Below are 13,553 nucleotides of genomic sequence, written 5' to 3' on the forward strand. Positions count from 1 at the left end.
TATTAATAAATAAAAGTATTATTATTAAAAATAAAAAAATAGACCAAAAATTTAAATTGCATAATTCATGATAGTTTTTAACTTATGTAATGTCTTCCACATCTCTTAATCGTGATTTTCTTTTTGTACCCTTGGCTTTCGCCCGAGCTGGTCTTTTATGGAAGATTGGAATCTATGTGAACGCCCGGTGTCCACTTCGATCGTCGTCAGAAAATATTACTTTGTGATACCTGGTTCTATCTCAGTTGAAAGCATTGATTAAAGCCACTTAAGATTCAATAGCGATATAAATGATTAGGTTACGTGTCATATACATCCTCGCTTTTATCGAATTATAAGAGTACATAGATGACAATGGCTGCATATTAATTGACATGACGGGGATATAATCGAATCATACCAACTTTTCTGGTAGGTAGCTTTATAGAAGGGCCCATTATCAAAGTGGTCAACATTGACCTCAGGAACAATGTAATATAGTTACGGGATCTATGAAGTTTTAAGTGGGCCATGAATACGAATACAGTTCAATCAAAAGTTTACAGGCAACCCAGGGTAAAATATTTTTATTTGGATTGTAATTAACTTCATCAAGAAAATTCAATTATTTTAAGCTTTCAATTTAAATTGGACAAGTTAAAATTTTTATTATGACGTAAAAAATTTCAATATTTTCCTCAAATTTGCAATAGTTGAATATAACTGGCGGAGAATTGGAATTATATAAAAAACACCTCCAAATCATAAGTGAAGATTTTTAAGTTATGCTTTGAGATATTGAAAATGTGAATAGGCCAAAATTCATAAATTCACTTTTTGCTCTAGTTGAAAATATTGACAATAATTTGCAAGATGAAGTTGTTGAATTGACTTACAACAGCTGAGCCGGTATACACTAAGTTGCCTTACACCGATTATTATAAAATGATTAAATTAGATCAAATAGAAAACTGGCAAAAATAATATCGGAAGAACCCCATCGAGCAGTTTTATGGAAATATATTTCATTCGAAAACAGTGGTTCTCACAAAAGGAAAAATATAATTCATAAAAAATTATATCAGTCTTATGACGAATCATGAAATTTGCAATAACTACTTGCACAACGGTAACGGCACTCTTTAACATATTACCTTTGAATGTCCAGCATATTTTAGCAGATTTAAATACAAATCAAAATATTGTTTATAAAAGTGTATTAAAAGTAACAGACTATGCAAAACATGTTGCATCCATAAATATTATGAACAAAAATAGTTGTGGTATAGTATATGAATAAATCAGATATATTTAACTTAATACATAATAGAAGTAACAAAGATATTGGGCAAACTACCCTACAGAGATTTCATAGAATAAAGATTATTAATTTTTCGCCATATGGAATTAATCAATGCCATCCGACACAGAAAAAAAGTCATTGAATCTCTTGTTGAACTTGAGGCAAAGATGATTTTTAATAATTTAACCATGAAAAAAAATTTGTATGTACATAAATGTGAAGCAAAAATATCTAAAAGTTTATAATAAGGGATTGCACTTTTTAATCCTATTACCAAGCTTGTATACATTTTAATCTGGCTTTGGGTATGATAATTCTATGTGAACAAAGCAGTGAATAAACTTAATTTGAAGCTTCCACGCGATTTAAGATTAAACTTAGTATGAAACTCATAGAAGTGTAAGTTTCAGGCGTAGTCAAGAAAACAACAATTGAAATTAATACAGAACGCGTCCTTATACATACGGGAGGGGGGGAGTAGATGATAAGAAACGTTTCATAAATGAAATTAAAGTAAGGAAGTCGCTGTGGGATCACCTTTCCGAAGATTATGTCGATTGCAGCATTACCATGATCTTTTGATCTCTTCTCTTTCTTCTCCCTGGCCACTGGTGAAAACTACAAATCTACAACTCCACGCCAGTATACTGTAGTATCGTAGCAATGTGTAAATTTTCGTTTACAGTAAAATTTGCAATTTTTTTAAAGATTGATTATTCAGTTATTATTATTAATTAACATTAGATTCAAGTAAAAATACTCAAAAAATGCGCCATTGGTACCGAAGTAACATTTCATTAAAAAACCTATAATTGCTTTCTTCCTTCCCCTAAAGAATGTTCTTTTACCATAGAAATGTTTATGGACTCTATTTATTTTTCATTGTCATGTTAAAGAAAATCTTTTTACCAAGTTTCACAAAAGGACCAATTTCATTTTCAGAGTGGAGTTAGTGGAGGTGCCTACTAGATTGATTAGGTTCGATTTACTGAAAACGATTTTATCTTATCGATTCATATAATCTTGACGCGCGATATTATCAAGCCATTGGCTGTTATCAAGTCCGGTAGTTATTACTTGCATAAAGCCAGCCATTTACAGATCTAATCTTTTTTGGAAAAAGAGTAAGTACATTTCAGATTCAGCTATTTAAAGGCCCTTAAGCAATAAAATCTCGGGGCCCCACTCCCAGTTTCAATTCAATAATCTTTATTGCATAAAAAAAAAATAAAAAAAGGTACAATGAAGTATAGTATAAATTTAGTATCAGATTTTTTATATAGTCTGGCACACTGTTCAGTCCAATACCGATTTAATAACAATAAATCGAATACTGCATGTAGATAAATTTAATTAAATGTTATACCAACAACAAATTTTAGCTGTTAATACTGAACAAATGTCAATTAGTCCCACTCACGTGAATAATGAGCGTGGGTGAAGTTAATTATGAGTACGTTCTGAAATTATACAAAAACGTTTTCGAGAAATGTTAAGCGAAGTAGCGTCAGGATGTTTTTTTTACATCTGTCAGGGTAATTGGTTTATTTTTTTTTTTTATTAAAAAAATAAGTACTTTATAAACTCTTTTTTTTCTCCTTTTTAAAATAAATCTAAAATATTAGTCAAGATAATTAAAATTAATTCAACTCTCATCACAGGCCGCGAGACTCTTAAAAAGCGCGTGGCCTGTAAACTGTTGCCTACTTTGCCAAACTGAATAATATAGAACTGATCTATTTCCTTTCAGTTCTTCGGCTGAAAATAAATCTATTGCATCTACATTTTATAACAGTGGCAGTTATTGTGTATCTGGATATGGGCGGATGATCACCCGAACTTTATAAAAGAATAAAATATAGAAGATTAATCATAAAAAGATGCGGAACCCCTTCATTCTGACAGATGCTATCCGCACTACTTCAGCAGTGAACTTCCTGAACAGATATCAGAAGTGGATTGAGGTGTGGGCTGCAAGTTGAAAGGGCAGCCTTCTATTATTCCCTCTCTATATCATAGCACAAATTGTACTATAATATTGCTGCTTCTCGCTCCCTGGGTGAAGTTAATTAGGAATGGTCCAATACTTCAATTATTGCTATAAATTAGAAGATCTTGTGGCCATCTTCTTTTCAGACGTCTCAGAGGATTATCAGGGATTGTTAGGGGTGAAAGATTAAGAACTAATGGGGTTGGGTGGGTAAGGATTTTGAAATGAAAGGAATTATTTCTATTTTGGGCCAAATCTGCAACAAACTTATTACAACCAATTTAACTTAAAAAGTTAAATCAATTTCTAATTCGTTCCTCATTTGTTTATGTTCATTTATTAATAATCTTCTTTAAAAGAAATAAATTACTCTATATTTCGCTAATAAAAAGTATTTACAATTAGCCTTTTTAATACCTTCTTGATATTGCTGGTTTTGCTTTACTCTGATTGAACAGAAGTTGTATTGTGAAAAAACTAAAGGTTTCTTTACTAGCGATAAATATTTTATGCCATATTTTTGAATTCATGACTATAAATATTTTGGATAGTATGTATTTGCAAAATTTTCCCCCATCATAATTATGTTTGAGAGTACCTGCATTCTAACTATCTAGGAACCACCACTACCTTAGAATAATACATTTAATCTTGAAAGATGGTTCCACTGATGAAAAATTAAATGAATGTAAAAGAATCAAGTCACCTCAGCTTTTCTCCACAATTACGTTGTTTCTACCTGTAAAGGAAATCACCTCAGTATCTTCAACAAACATAAATAGTGTTACAAAAATCTATCTAGAGATAACCTTTAATAATAAATTGTAACTTTAAAGTTTTGTTTTTAGTCAAGTTAGAATCTTGTCAAACCAAGCTAACAAGATTTTGATGATTAGTTATTTTAGTAAAGAATTTCCCTTAATCCATCATGACTGAATTATACATTAGATATAGAGCAAAAACTATACTTTATTTTTACAATCTTTAAAAGTGTTGTAGTGTGTAACCACAAGTGTATAAACAATATATACAAGTGTATGTTTGGGGCAAGTGAATAAATGGGAATTTATCACAAATTAATTTTTTTGGGAGAACTAGAAATCCACCCTATTTATTTCAGATTGTCATAGATAGTAGCTCTCTCACCTAATTTGAGAAATTTCTCCATTTATGCATATGCACTCATCCTGACATCTTTAATACAACATGTGTAGTGACGTCTTTGCCGCTGGTGTCGTGTAAGCTCTATGGGATGGCGTTCCAGATCCGATAGGTCTATCTTAGGACTTCGTCTCCTCGAAGTACATGCTCTTCTCTAGCTCATCTTCTTACTTCTGTCTTCTGTGTTCCTCTAACCTGTTTTACATCTGCCCCCACTTGTTCCAAAAAGGGCCATTGCCTTTTGGGAATCTTATTTCCTCATGGGCTATTATTAGCCATGCCCTAGAAGAATACATTAAAAGGAGCTCCAAGTCTTTGGTACAGGTTTTTGTTACAAACTATAATTGATCTGCCTACCGACAAAGCCAGCAGGCGATACCTCTGTTAATGGATTTGCTGGGAAGGGTCCTTTCCACCTGTACCCATTAACCACCAGCAAAGTGCCCTTTGTTGACAGGTATCATACCGGCACAGGTATAACAAGACATAACAATATCAATAATTGTTCATACATCGATACATAACATATGCCCGGGTTGTGAAGAAGAAAAAATTTAGAAAGGATTTCAAAATTGGCCACCATTGACTACCAGGCCCATAATTTAAACTTCTGCTGTAATTAATAATTTACAGGAATGTGAATCCCAAAAACGAATCATTTGATAAGTACAAATAAATGTTGAATACAATCATTTACACAGCTAGATCTCAAGGAAGTTTAAGCTGTTTTTTGTTAATTAAAATAGTTGACATATTACTCTAAATTATTTAGTATTAATATCTTCTAAAAGCAGGATTGAGCCATTCAATTGGCTGTTTTCATATTTAACAGGTTTAATGTAGTAATTGTTAATATAATTTTGGGCTCCAGTCATTTGGACTCCAAACAACAATATCTGACACCACATTTGTTTTAAAAATTGATTTTTGATTTCTAGTAAGACAAAACAAAGTCCTCTTTACTCTAAAGACCTTTAGTATTTATTCATTGTGATAACTTTAATTTATGTAACTGATAAAACACTCCTAGCTCCTGCTGCTTTTTTTTCTGCCATTGTAGTTATGATGTTGCAATGTTCCGAGGGTCTTATCACTGATTCTGGCTGTTTAATATTTTTAATTTACAACTGACATACCACGATAGCTAGCTGTCAATTAATCATTTCATAATCATATGATCCATATAAACTTTTGTATCAGTATTTTTTAATAATTTTTTTTAAATGTATCTGGAAACATTTTCATTCCCTCATTTTTTTTTAACTTTCTGCAGCTATTTTGGCTATATTATTATGCATCATCAAATAGTGATGATATAATTATTAATATTTTGTATTTTATTCTAACAACATTATATTATATTTAGTATTACTAAACTAACATTTTAATGAAATATTCTTTGTTTTTAGTATTAATCATTGAAAATATATAAATCTGTTTAGCTTGATCAAATGAACTTGGGTCTTCCGTCTCGAGACTATTACTTAAAACCAAGTTCTGAAGCAGATTATCTGGCAGCTTATCACAAATATATGACAGAAATCGCAATATTATTAGGAGCAGATCCAGCCACAGCAGCTGTGGAACTGATGGAAGTTATACAATTTGAGAAAAAATTAGCAAACGTAATGAATATTTAAGATCATTTAAACAAACATATGTATATATTAATACCTCACAGCTATACATTGTTCTTGATTTAGTTTCCAGAATTTAGATTTAAATCCACTTATAGTTTGAATAATGTTAGCCATGTTTAAACAAGTTCATACAATAAACACTATATGTTGTTTACGATTAAATATATTATTACCATTAATTTTCATTAATGAAAATAAATTTATTAATGACTTTTATTGAGATGTTTATGAACATTAAGGTTAAGATTACTTTAAAAGTTTTTAATTTTCTATTTAGGGAGAAGTATCAATATCAATTTCACTAAAACTCTAAATCAATAACAGTATGGAACTTTAACAAGAACTTCTTTTTATTTTTAAATATTAGTGATTCAGCTCTAATATAATCTAACTAATTACAAATCTAATTTATTAGGCATCCCTTCCACAAGCTGATCGTCATGATACAAGTTCCATTTACAGGAAAATGACAATAAAACATTTGAAAAGTCTTGTACCAGAAATTGATTGGCTGCAATACCTGAACACGTTCCTCAGCACTCCTGTTGAAGAAACTGAAACTGTTGTGGCTTATGCGATGCCTTACTTTGTCCAGATGGGGAAAATAATATCAGAAAGTGATATAAAGTAATTAAATGTTATGATAATACATAAAAAAAGTTTTATATTATTCTAAAGGTTTAATTTGAGAAATAAAATTTACTGCTTTCAGGGTTATTTATAACTACGTTCTATGGAGATTGGTAATGACAGTTTCTCCACATATGATAGATGAATATCAAGCTAAACATACTGAATTCCGCAGAATTCTCCAAGGCATTCAATCAGAAAGAAATAGATGGAGTCAATGTGTTGACTGGACTAATAAAAAAATGGGCATGGCAGTAGGAGCATTATATATCAAAAGAAATTTTAATCAGAATAGTAAGGTACGTATATATAAATGAGATAGTTTATATTTTTACTTATATCTATTTCACTATTGTTATGACTAAGAATTAGCCTAAAATATTATTACTGATTAATTATTTTTCTATATTTTAATGCTGTTTTTCTATAATTTCCTGACCTTTTTAAATGAATTTTGCAGTTTACACAATACTCACCCACAAGAAAAGTAAAAAAACTCAAAAATGCATAATTTGAGTCAATCAACTTAAAAAAAACTATAAAATTTCTATTGAAATTTAAAAGAAGTTTTTCTAAGATGTTTTTTCTAGAATATTGAATTTTTCAGTTTTAACATATTTTTGTTATGTGAGCTATAATGTTTATTATTATTACGTTAAATCTTTACTATCCTCGTCTCTCATAGACCTTTTGTGAGTTTAATATGATATAGTATTTAGCTTTGTCAGATCAATGAAGAAAAGATAATTATAAATAATGTATACTATGATGTAATAAAATTTAATTTTATCAAGTAAGAAGTTTTGAGGAAATATTACTATATTATATCCATTTCAAAACAATTATTACTCAAAATTTCTCTATGATCTAAACATAATTTTTTTTTTCTAATTTTACATTTATAATTTACAATGTTTTTCATTTTAAATTATTCATGTAAAGCTATAACATCCAGCTGTAGGAAAAATGAATTTAGTATTCTTCTTTATGTTAGAAGAAATTTAAGAATTTTAATTATTTTAAGAAATAGAAGAAGCTTGGAATAAATTTTCAAATTATTAAGAATATTCTCCCTATGAGCTGATTTTTTTTAAAGAAATAATTTTTATAAGTTTACATCTAACAGAAACAGTAAAATACTTTGTATTGCTGTTAGACAAGCGACTAACCAGGACTGAACTAAAGATTAATATTTACCATTCAACTGATTTGGACTCATAGCGCATACCTTTGTATATGAATATACAAAAAAAACAAACTAATGAAACTGAAACAATTCAGTCAAAAGTACAGTGACTTATCAGCACTGCTCCTTCCCAAATCAATAAAATGAAATTAAATGATCCATATGTACAATAAAGTATTAATTTATTATTTAGTTTAGTAATTCATCATTAAGTATTAATTCACAGTTTACTGTGTACATAAGTTCTATAATTCAAGGACTATAAATATGAGACTTACCTAATAAAATACAATGTTTATGCAGAAGCTGGAGAAGAGAACTTCTAAATTGATTTTCAAATTTCAACTTTAATGAAATTATTTTACATTACATTCGCTGCTAATAAAAAATTCTTTACGGTTGTGAATTAAATAAAGTAAGAAAAAAATTACATTATATTGTTGAATTCTTCATGTAACCAATTTCACCCAGTAACGATACAAATGAATTTTGTATTCTTGTTCTTAGTTTTGTTTAGTATTGGCATTTAAGTTATTAAAAATTTTTTGCATACGGGCCGTTTTGTAGAAATTTGGATTGATTGTTATCTGTATCAAAATAATGTTGCAGATATATTCAGTATCATTTAGGTCTTCAATATTACTACATTTATTTCAAATGAGTTCATCTTTTTTATTTGTGATAAGTTTTTTTATAGTTGTTTTTTATTAATTATTATATACATATATAGATAATTTCCTTATCTATTTTTAATTGACAAGAGGATTTTGAGGTTGGACAGTATTTCTTCCAATTAGTGTTTAGTGGTGATTTGAGGTATAGATATGGACATGTCACTTTTGATAACTGTGTTTGATCATTTAATATTTTCTTAAATATCATTAGGAGTTTTAATTATAATTTTAATATCTAATTTTTCATCAATTATGCCTCTAAATACCGACCAATTTGCCTATTTAAAAATTAATTTTGGAGATAGATTTATTGCATTAATGTTTTTTTTCCTTACAAAAAATCACTTAGTTGTGTGGACACTGTGTGGTTTGTTGAGGCTATTTAATTTAAAATTATACTTGATTAGGAAAGACAAAAATATTTTTCCATTTTTATTGTTGAGCCAGTTCTATTCCTTGTGTTTAGAATTCAGATCTCTGAAAACTAGAGCTCTGTCACCTGTTTTAAAAATTATTTTAAGATCAGAAAAAATGATTTGTTACTATTACCATTATTATTTTGTTTGATTCAAAATCGTATTCCAACAGCAGCATCATATTTCAAATTTTGTATCAGTCTGTATTTGTGACGGAGATTGGACCGCACCAATATCCTAATACAGCCACTCACTCTGTATATGATTAATTTAAGTTATTCAACAGTTAACCAACTTAACTGCTTAAAAATGAAGATTAATTATTTAAAAGAAAAAATTTTATAAAATATTAGAAAATTTGTTTGTTTTTTTAGGAAACAGCTCTTGAAATGATACACACAATTAGAGAAGCTTTCAATGAGTTATTGGAAGAAAACCACTGGATGGATCATGAAACAAGAGCAGTAGCAAAAGAAAAAGCAAATGCAATGAATGAAAGAATTGGTTATCCTGAGCTTTTGACTGATCCAGAAGAACTGAACAAAGAATATGTCATGGTTAGTCAGTATTTTAATTTATTAGTATTCCTTCATTCTTGATAAGATGCTCACAAACACTTAAAATCCTTTAATTTTGTAAAGAACTCAAAATATTTACAGAAGATTGAGAAAAGTACATCGAGTTGAGTTATAAATTAATCATTAAGTTATAAATTAATCAAGTTAAATCACAAATATTGTCTCCATCTAAAGAAACAAATGCAAAGGAAAAATTATTTGATTTAATATTTAAAAATTTGAGACCTGGTGGCTGAGCAGTTAAGGACGAGGGTGCCAGAAGATTTGTTCTGATGATCATGGATTAGTTTCTCATCTGATCAAGTCAATATTTATATCAGGGCGGCCCAGAGGAATAAATCTTGATATTCCTATTCTAGAGCTATAAAGGTTCTGAACGGAGAACTTCAGCCAAAAACAATTTTTTAACTATTTCTTATTCATTAATTTCGGAATGATTAATTTATCCAAATTTCTTTTTCCTTTTATTATTTAATTTTCAATTAAAAAAGTAAGAACATTAAAAAATAGGGAAAGTTGCCTATAATGTAAAACATACTTTATTAATCATAGTTCAGTCATTTCTTTTTTTTTTTTTTTTTTTTTTAAACCCCCCAAGAAGCACTTCGGCTTCAGAGGGCCTATTGTACGCCGTCCCTCCTCTGCTCAAAACAGGCCAATTGCCTTTGCAAATCTGGACACTGTGTAAGGATCCACAGTTTCACAAAGTTTGGGATCCAAGATACGATCCTTACCAAAGATGAGGAATCGTGTTCTTGCCACTTTATCACATTTGCACATGATGTGGTAAGCAGTCTATTCCTCCTTTCTGCAGAACCTGCAGATAGGGGACTCTATCAGTCCCATTTTATAGAGATGCTTTATTAATCATAGTTTCAGTCATACCTTCTTGACAATTTTCACAAAGTTAAAAAAGATTAAAAGGTCAAAAAAATGGAAAACTTTTATCTTAATAAAAATTTGAGAAATTTTTATCCTGCATACAATAGTTGAAGGAAGAATAATTAGACAAAAATCTATATTGGGATTGAAATTGAACAAACTTGGGAGTGATCATATCATAGAATATTCAAAGGATTATTAAAACTTAAATGTTAGCAGATTCCTCCTCAGTTCAAAGGAAGGAGTTTTTCCAAATTTTCTCAACTATTTAGCTTAAAAATAAAAATCTTAAACAAATAATCCTCACAGTTTAGTTTAAATTAGTAATAAGATATGCTAACTATTAGGCTAATCTGCATTATGGTATCGATATAGGAAGTAATATGCCAATATATATAAAAAAATGGTCAATAAGTATAAAAATGGTACTATACCAATAAGAATAAAAATGGTTTTGTTTGTAGTATGAATTATGGCTGCAATGGTAAAATGTAGATTGTTTTGTAATCTTAAAATAACTAAATATAAGATTTGTGTAGAGTCCAGCCACTACAGCAACTACCTTATTATAATTAATTTATTTTTTGCAATAATTCTTCTTAAATACTTTTCTGTCATAGCTTAACATAACAGAAGACCAGTTCCTTGAAAACGTATTCAATATTTTCCACTATGATGCCCTGCACAACCTCCAACAACTAGGTCAACCTGTGAATAAAGACAAATGGTCCACTGAACCAGCAATTGTGAATGCTTTTTACAATCCAAATAAAAACGATATTGGTAGGGACATAGTTCTTATTTTATTTTGTTTTTTAAATTCTTGTTTATTCTGGTTCAGAATATTTTAAAAAAAGTATTTTTTTTTCTTTTATTTTTAGTATTCCCAGCTGGTATACTTCAACCTCTGTTTTACAGTCAACATTTTCCTAAATCTTTGAACTATGGTGGTATAGGAGTAGTCATTGGACATGAAATAACTCATGGATTTGATGATAAAGGTATCACTATATATAAGTTCATGTGTTGTATGCTTCTAATTAGAAATTATATTAAAACAAAAAAAAAAAATAAATAAGTTTTGCATCCTCTTTTACCTTGAACTAAAGTTCAATTATCATCGCAATTTTTTTTTAACAAGTGCTGTTTTATCATATTTCTAGGCAGACAGTTTGACAAAGATGGAAATATGATGCAGTGGTGGAACAATGCTACAATTCGTGAGTTTCGTGACAGAGCGCAATGCTTTATAGATCAGTACAACCGATACAAATTAGAACAAGTTGATCAATTTGTGAATGGAAGAATGACGCAAGGTGAAAATATTGCTGACAACGGTGGCCTAAAACAGTCTTACAGGGTGAGTTAATGTCAATTAAAAATTAGAGAGTTCATTTTTACTACCATAAATTTTATCTTTTATCTCTAGCATTGGGATTAGGGTAAAATAATCACAAAAATAATAAATACATAAACATCTTGAAGAATTACTCAAAACATCCTCTCAGCTTGAGATTATATGTATTACTTTATACCTAGTCATAAAAACTTGGAATTTAAGAAGAAATTAATGGGTTATATGAAAAAATAATGGGCATTTCATATAAACTTTTATCAAGGAATGTAAATAAGAAATTTAAATCCATTCAATATTTGCCAAAAACTAACACCTCATATGAAGGATTAAATAAGATTGTTTCTAAACACTCGATTGGTGCAATATAGTTCATTAGTTGCATTCAAATAAGAAAGAGGCCTGAAAACATGGTAAGCAGTTAGAAATAATTCAAAGCTCTTGAGATTGACTTCTTCAAAAAATAAAAATGTTATTCCACCACCACATATTTTCCAGAACATTTGACTATAGTTAAGTGGATTAAAACACGCTTTAAAAGAATTTGCTTTAAATCCTTGCTAATAGCTAAGTGGATAAAAACATGCTCTAAAGGAATCCGCTTTAAATCCTTGCTAAAGGAGATATATGGCCGAGGGATATTTAATGCTTACAGGTGATAAGGAATGAAAAGAGATCTTAAGGAGATATTGAGAAATAACAACACTATTTAAGTGCCAAAATAGAGGTAGTTACCTTGTCCATTAGTAGTTTATTAGGTTTTTATCTCCTTTGCCATGACGAACCGGAAGAATTTACTTGGTAATGAAATGAAAAAATAATTTTATTCTGGGACATATGTCCCCTAAGAATAAATACATGGTTCATATAGTGAGATTTTTATCTGGCAAGCGTTTACAAGTTTCAGATAGTAGAATGAAATTGCATTGGTATATTGGCTTTACTACTGTTTATAATGTTAATCAATACATGCCTATTTATTTGATTACAAAGATGTGGAGGTTTGGTTATTCAATAAATGAAGGAATAGGTGTTAGCCCTCCATACACCAAGGATCTGTATTCGAAGTGGAGGAAGATGAGTGAGGATACTAGGAGCTGACGAGTGTTCTGAGGAATGGAATTACGGAATTTTAGGAATTGTTTGAGTACAGTTATGGATTTGCGTGTGATTTGGGAACTGTGGTTATTCCAGGAGAGGTGTTGATCAAAAGTGACACCAAGGTTTTTTATTGTAGGATAGAGGTGAATCGGTTAGTTGTTAAGGAATGGTAGAGGACAGTAAGGGAGGGTATGAAGGAGGCGCTTGGAACCAATATGAATGGCCTTCGTTTTTTTGGCATTCAGCTTCAAATCATTGTTAGACGCCCATGCGTTAATGCTGTCAATATCTTCTTGTATTTTTTGGATGGCCTCAAGCATTTCGGAGTGATGGAAGGACAAGTACTTGGTAGAGTACTCTACAAGGATTGCAAGGCCAATGAGAGGCACAGATTGTAAGTGACTAGTATAAAATGGATCAGGATACTCTTATTTAGTCTTTATTTGTTCAGAAAATGCTTCTACAAATATAAAAATAGATTACTACACAATAATATTAAAATAAATTCAGAAAATCAATTGGGTCGTTGTTTACAGAAAGTATACATGTGTCGTCAGTGTATGTTGTTAGCACTGTGTTAGGGTGGGTTGGGATGTCAGCTGTATAAACCGTATAAAGAATGGGACCTAAGATACTACCTTGGGGAACACCGGCGGACT

General features: G+C 30.0%; 1 protein-coding gene across 1 annotated transcript in view; it reads left to right on the forward strand.

Annotated features, from left to right (window-relative positions):
• LOC106682322 (neprilysin-1) overlaps nt 1–13,553 on the forward strand; it is a gene marked incomplete in the record, with an annotated part of 187,431 nt that overhangs the window by 167,601 nt on the left and 6,277 nt on the right. Inside the window, 7 exon segments of the mRNA XM_067051469.1 lie at nt 5,876–6,058; nt 6,489–6,700; nt 6,786–7,002; nt 9,354–9,536; nt 11,060–11,222; nt 11,321–11,440; nt 11,603–11,799. Of these exon segments, the coding sequence (XP_066907570.1) occupies nt 5,876–6,058; nt 6,489–6,700; nt 6,786–7,002; nt 9,354–9,536; nt 11,060–11,222; nt 11,321–11,440; nt 11,603–11,799 (1,275 nt within the window).

The sequence above is a fragment of the Halyomorpha halys genome, unplaced genomic scaffold (genome assembly GCF_000696795.3).
Source record: "Halyomorpha halys isolate HHAL.00 unplaced genomic scaffold, Hhal_1.1 Scaffold404.1, whole genome shotgun sequence".
NCBI lineage: Eukaryota > Metazoa > Arthropoda > Insecta > Hemiptera > Pentatomidae > Halyomorpha > Halyomorpha halys.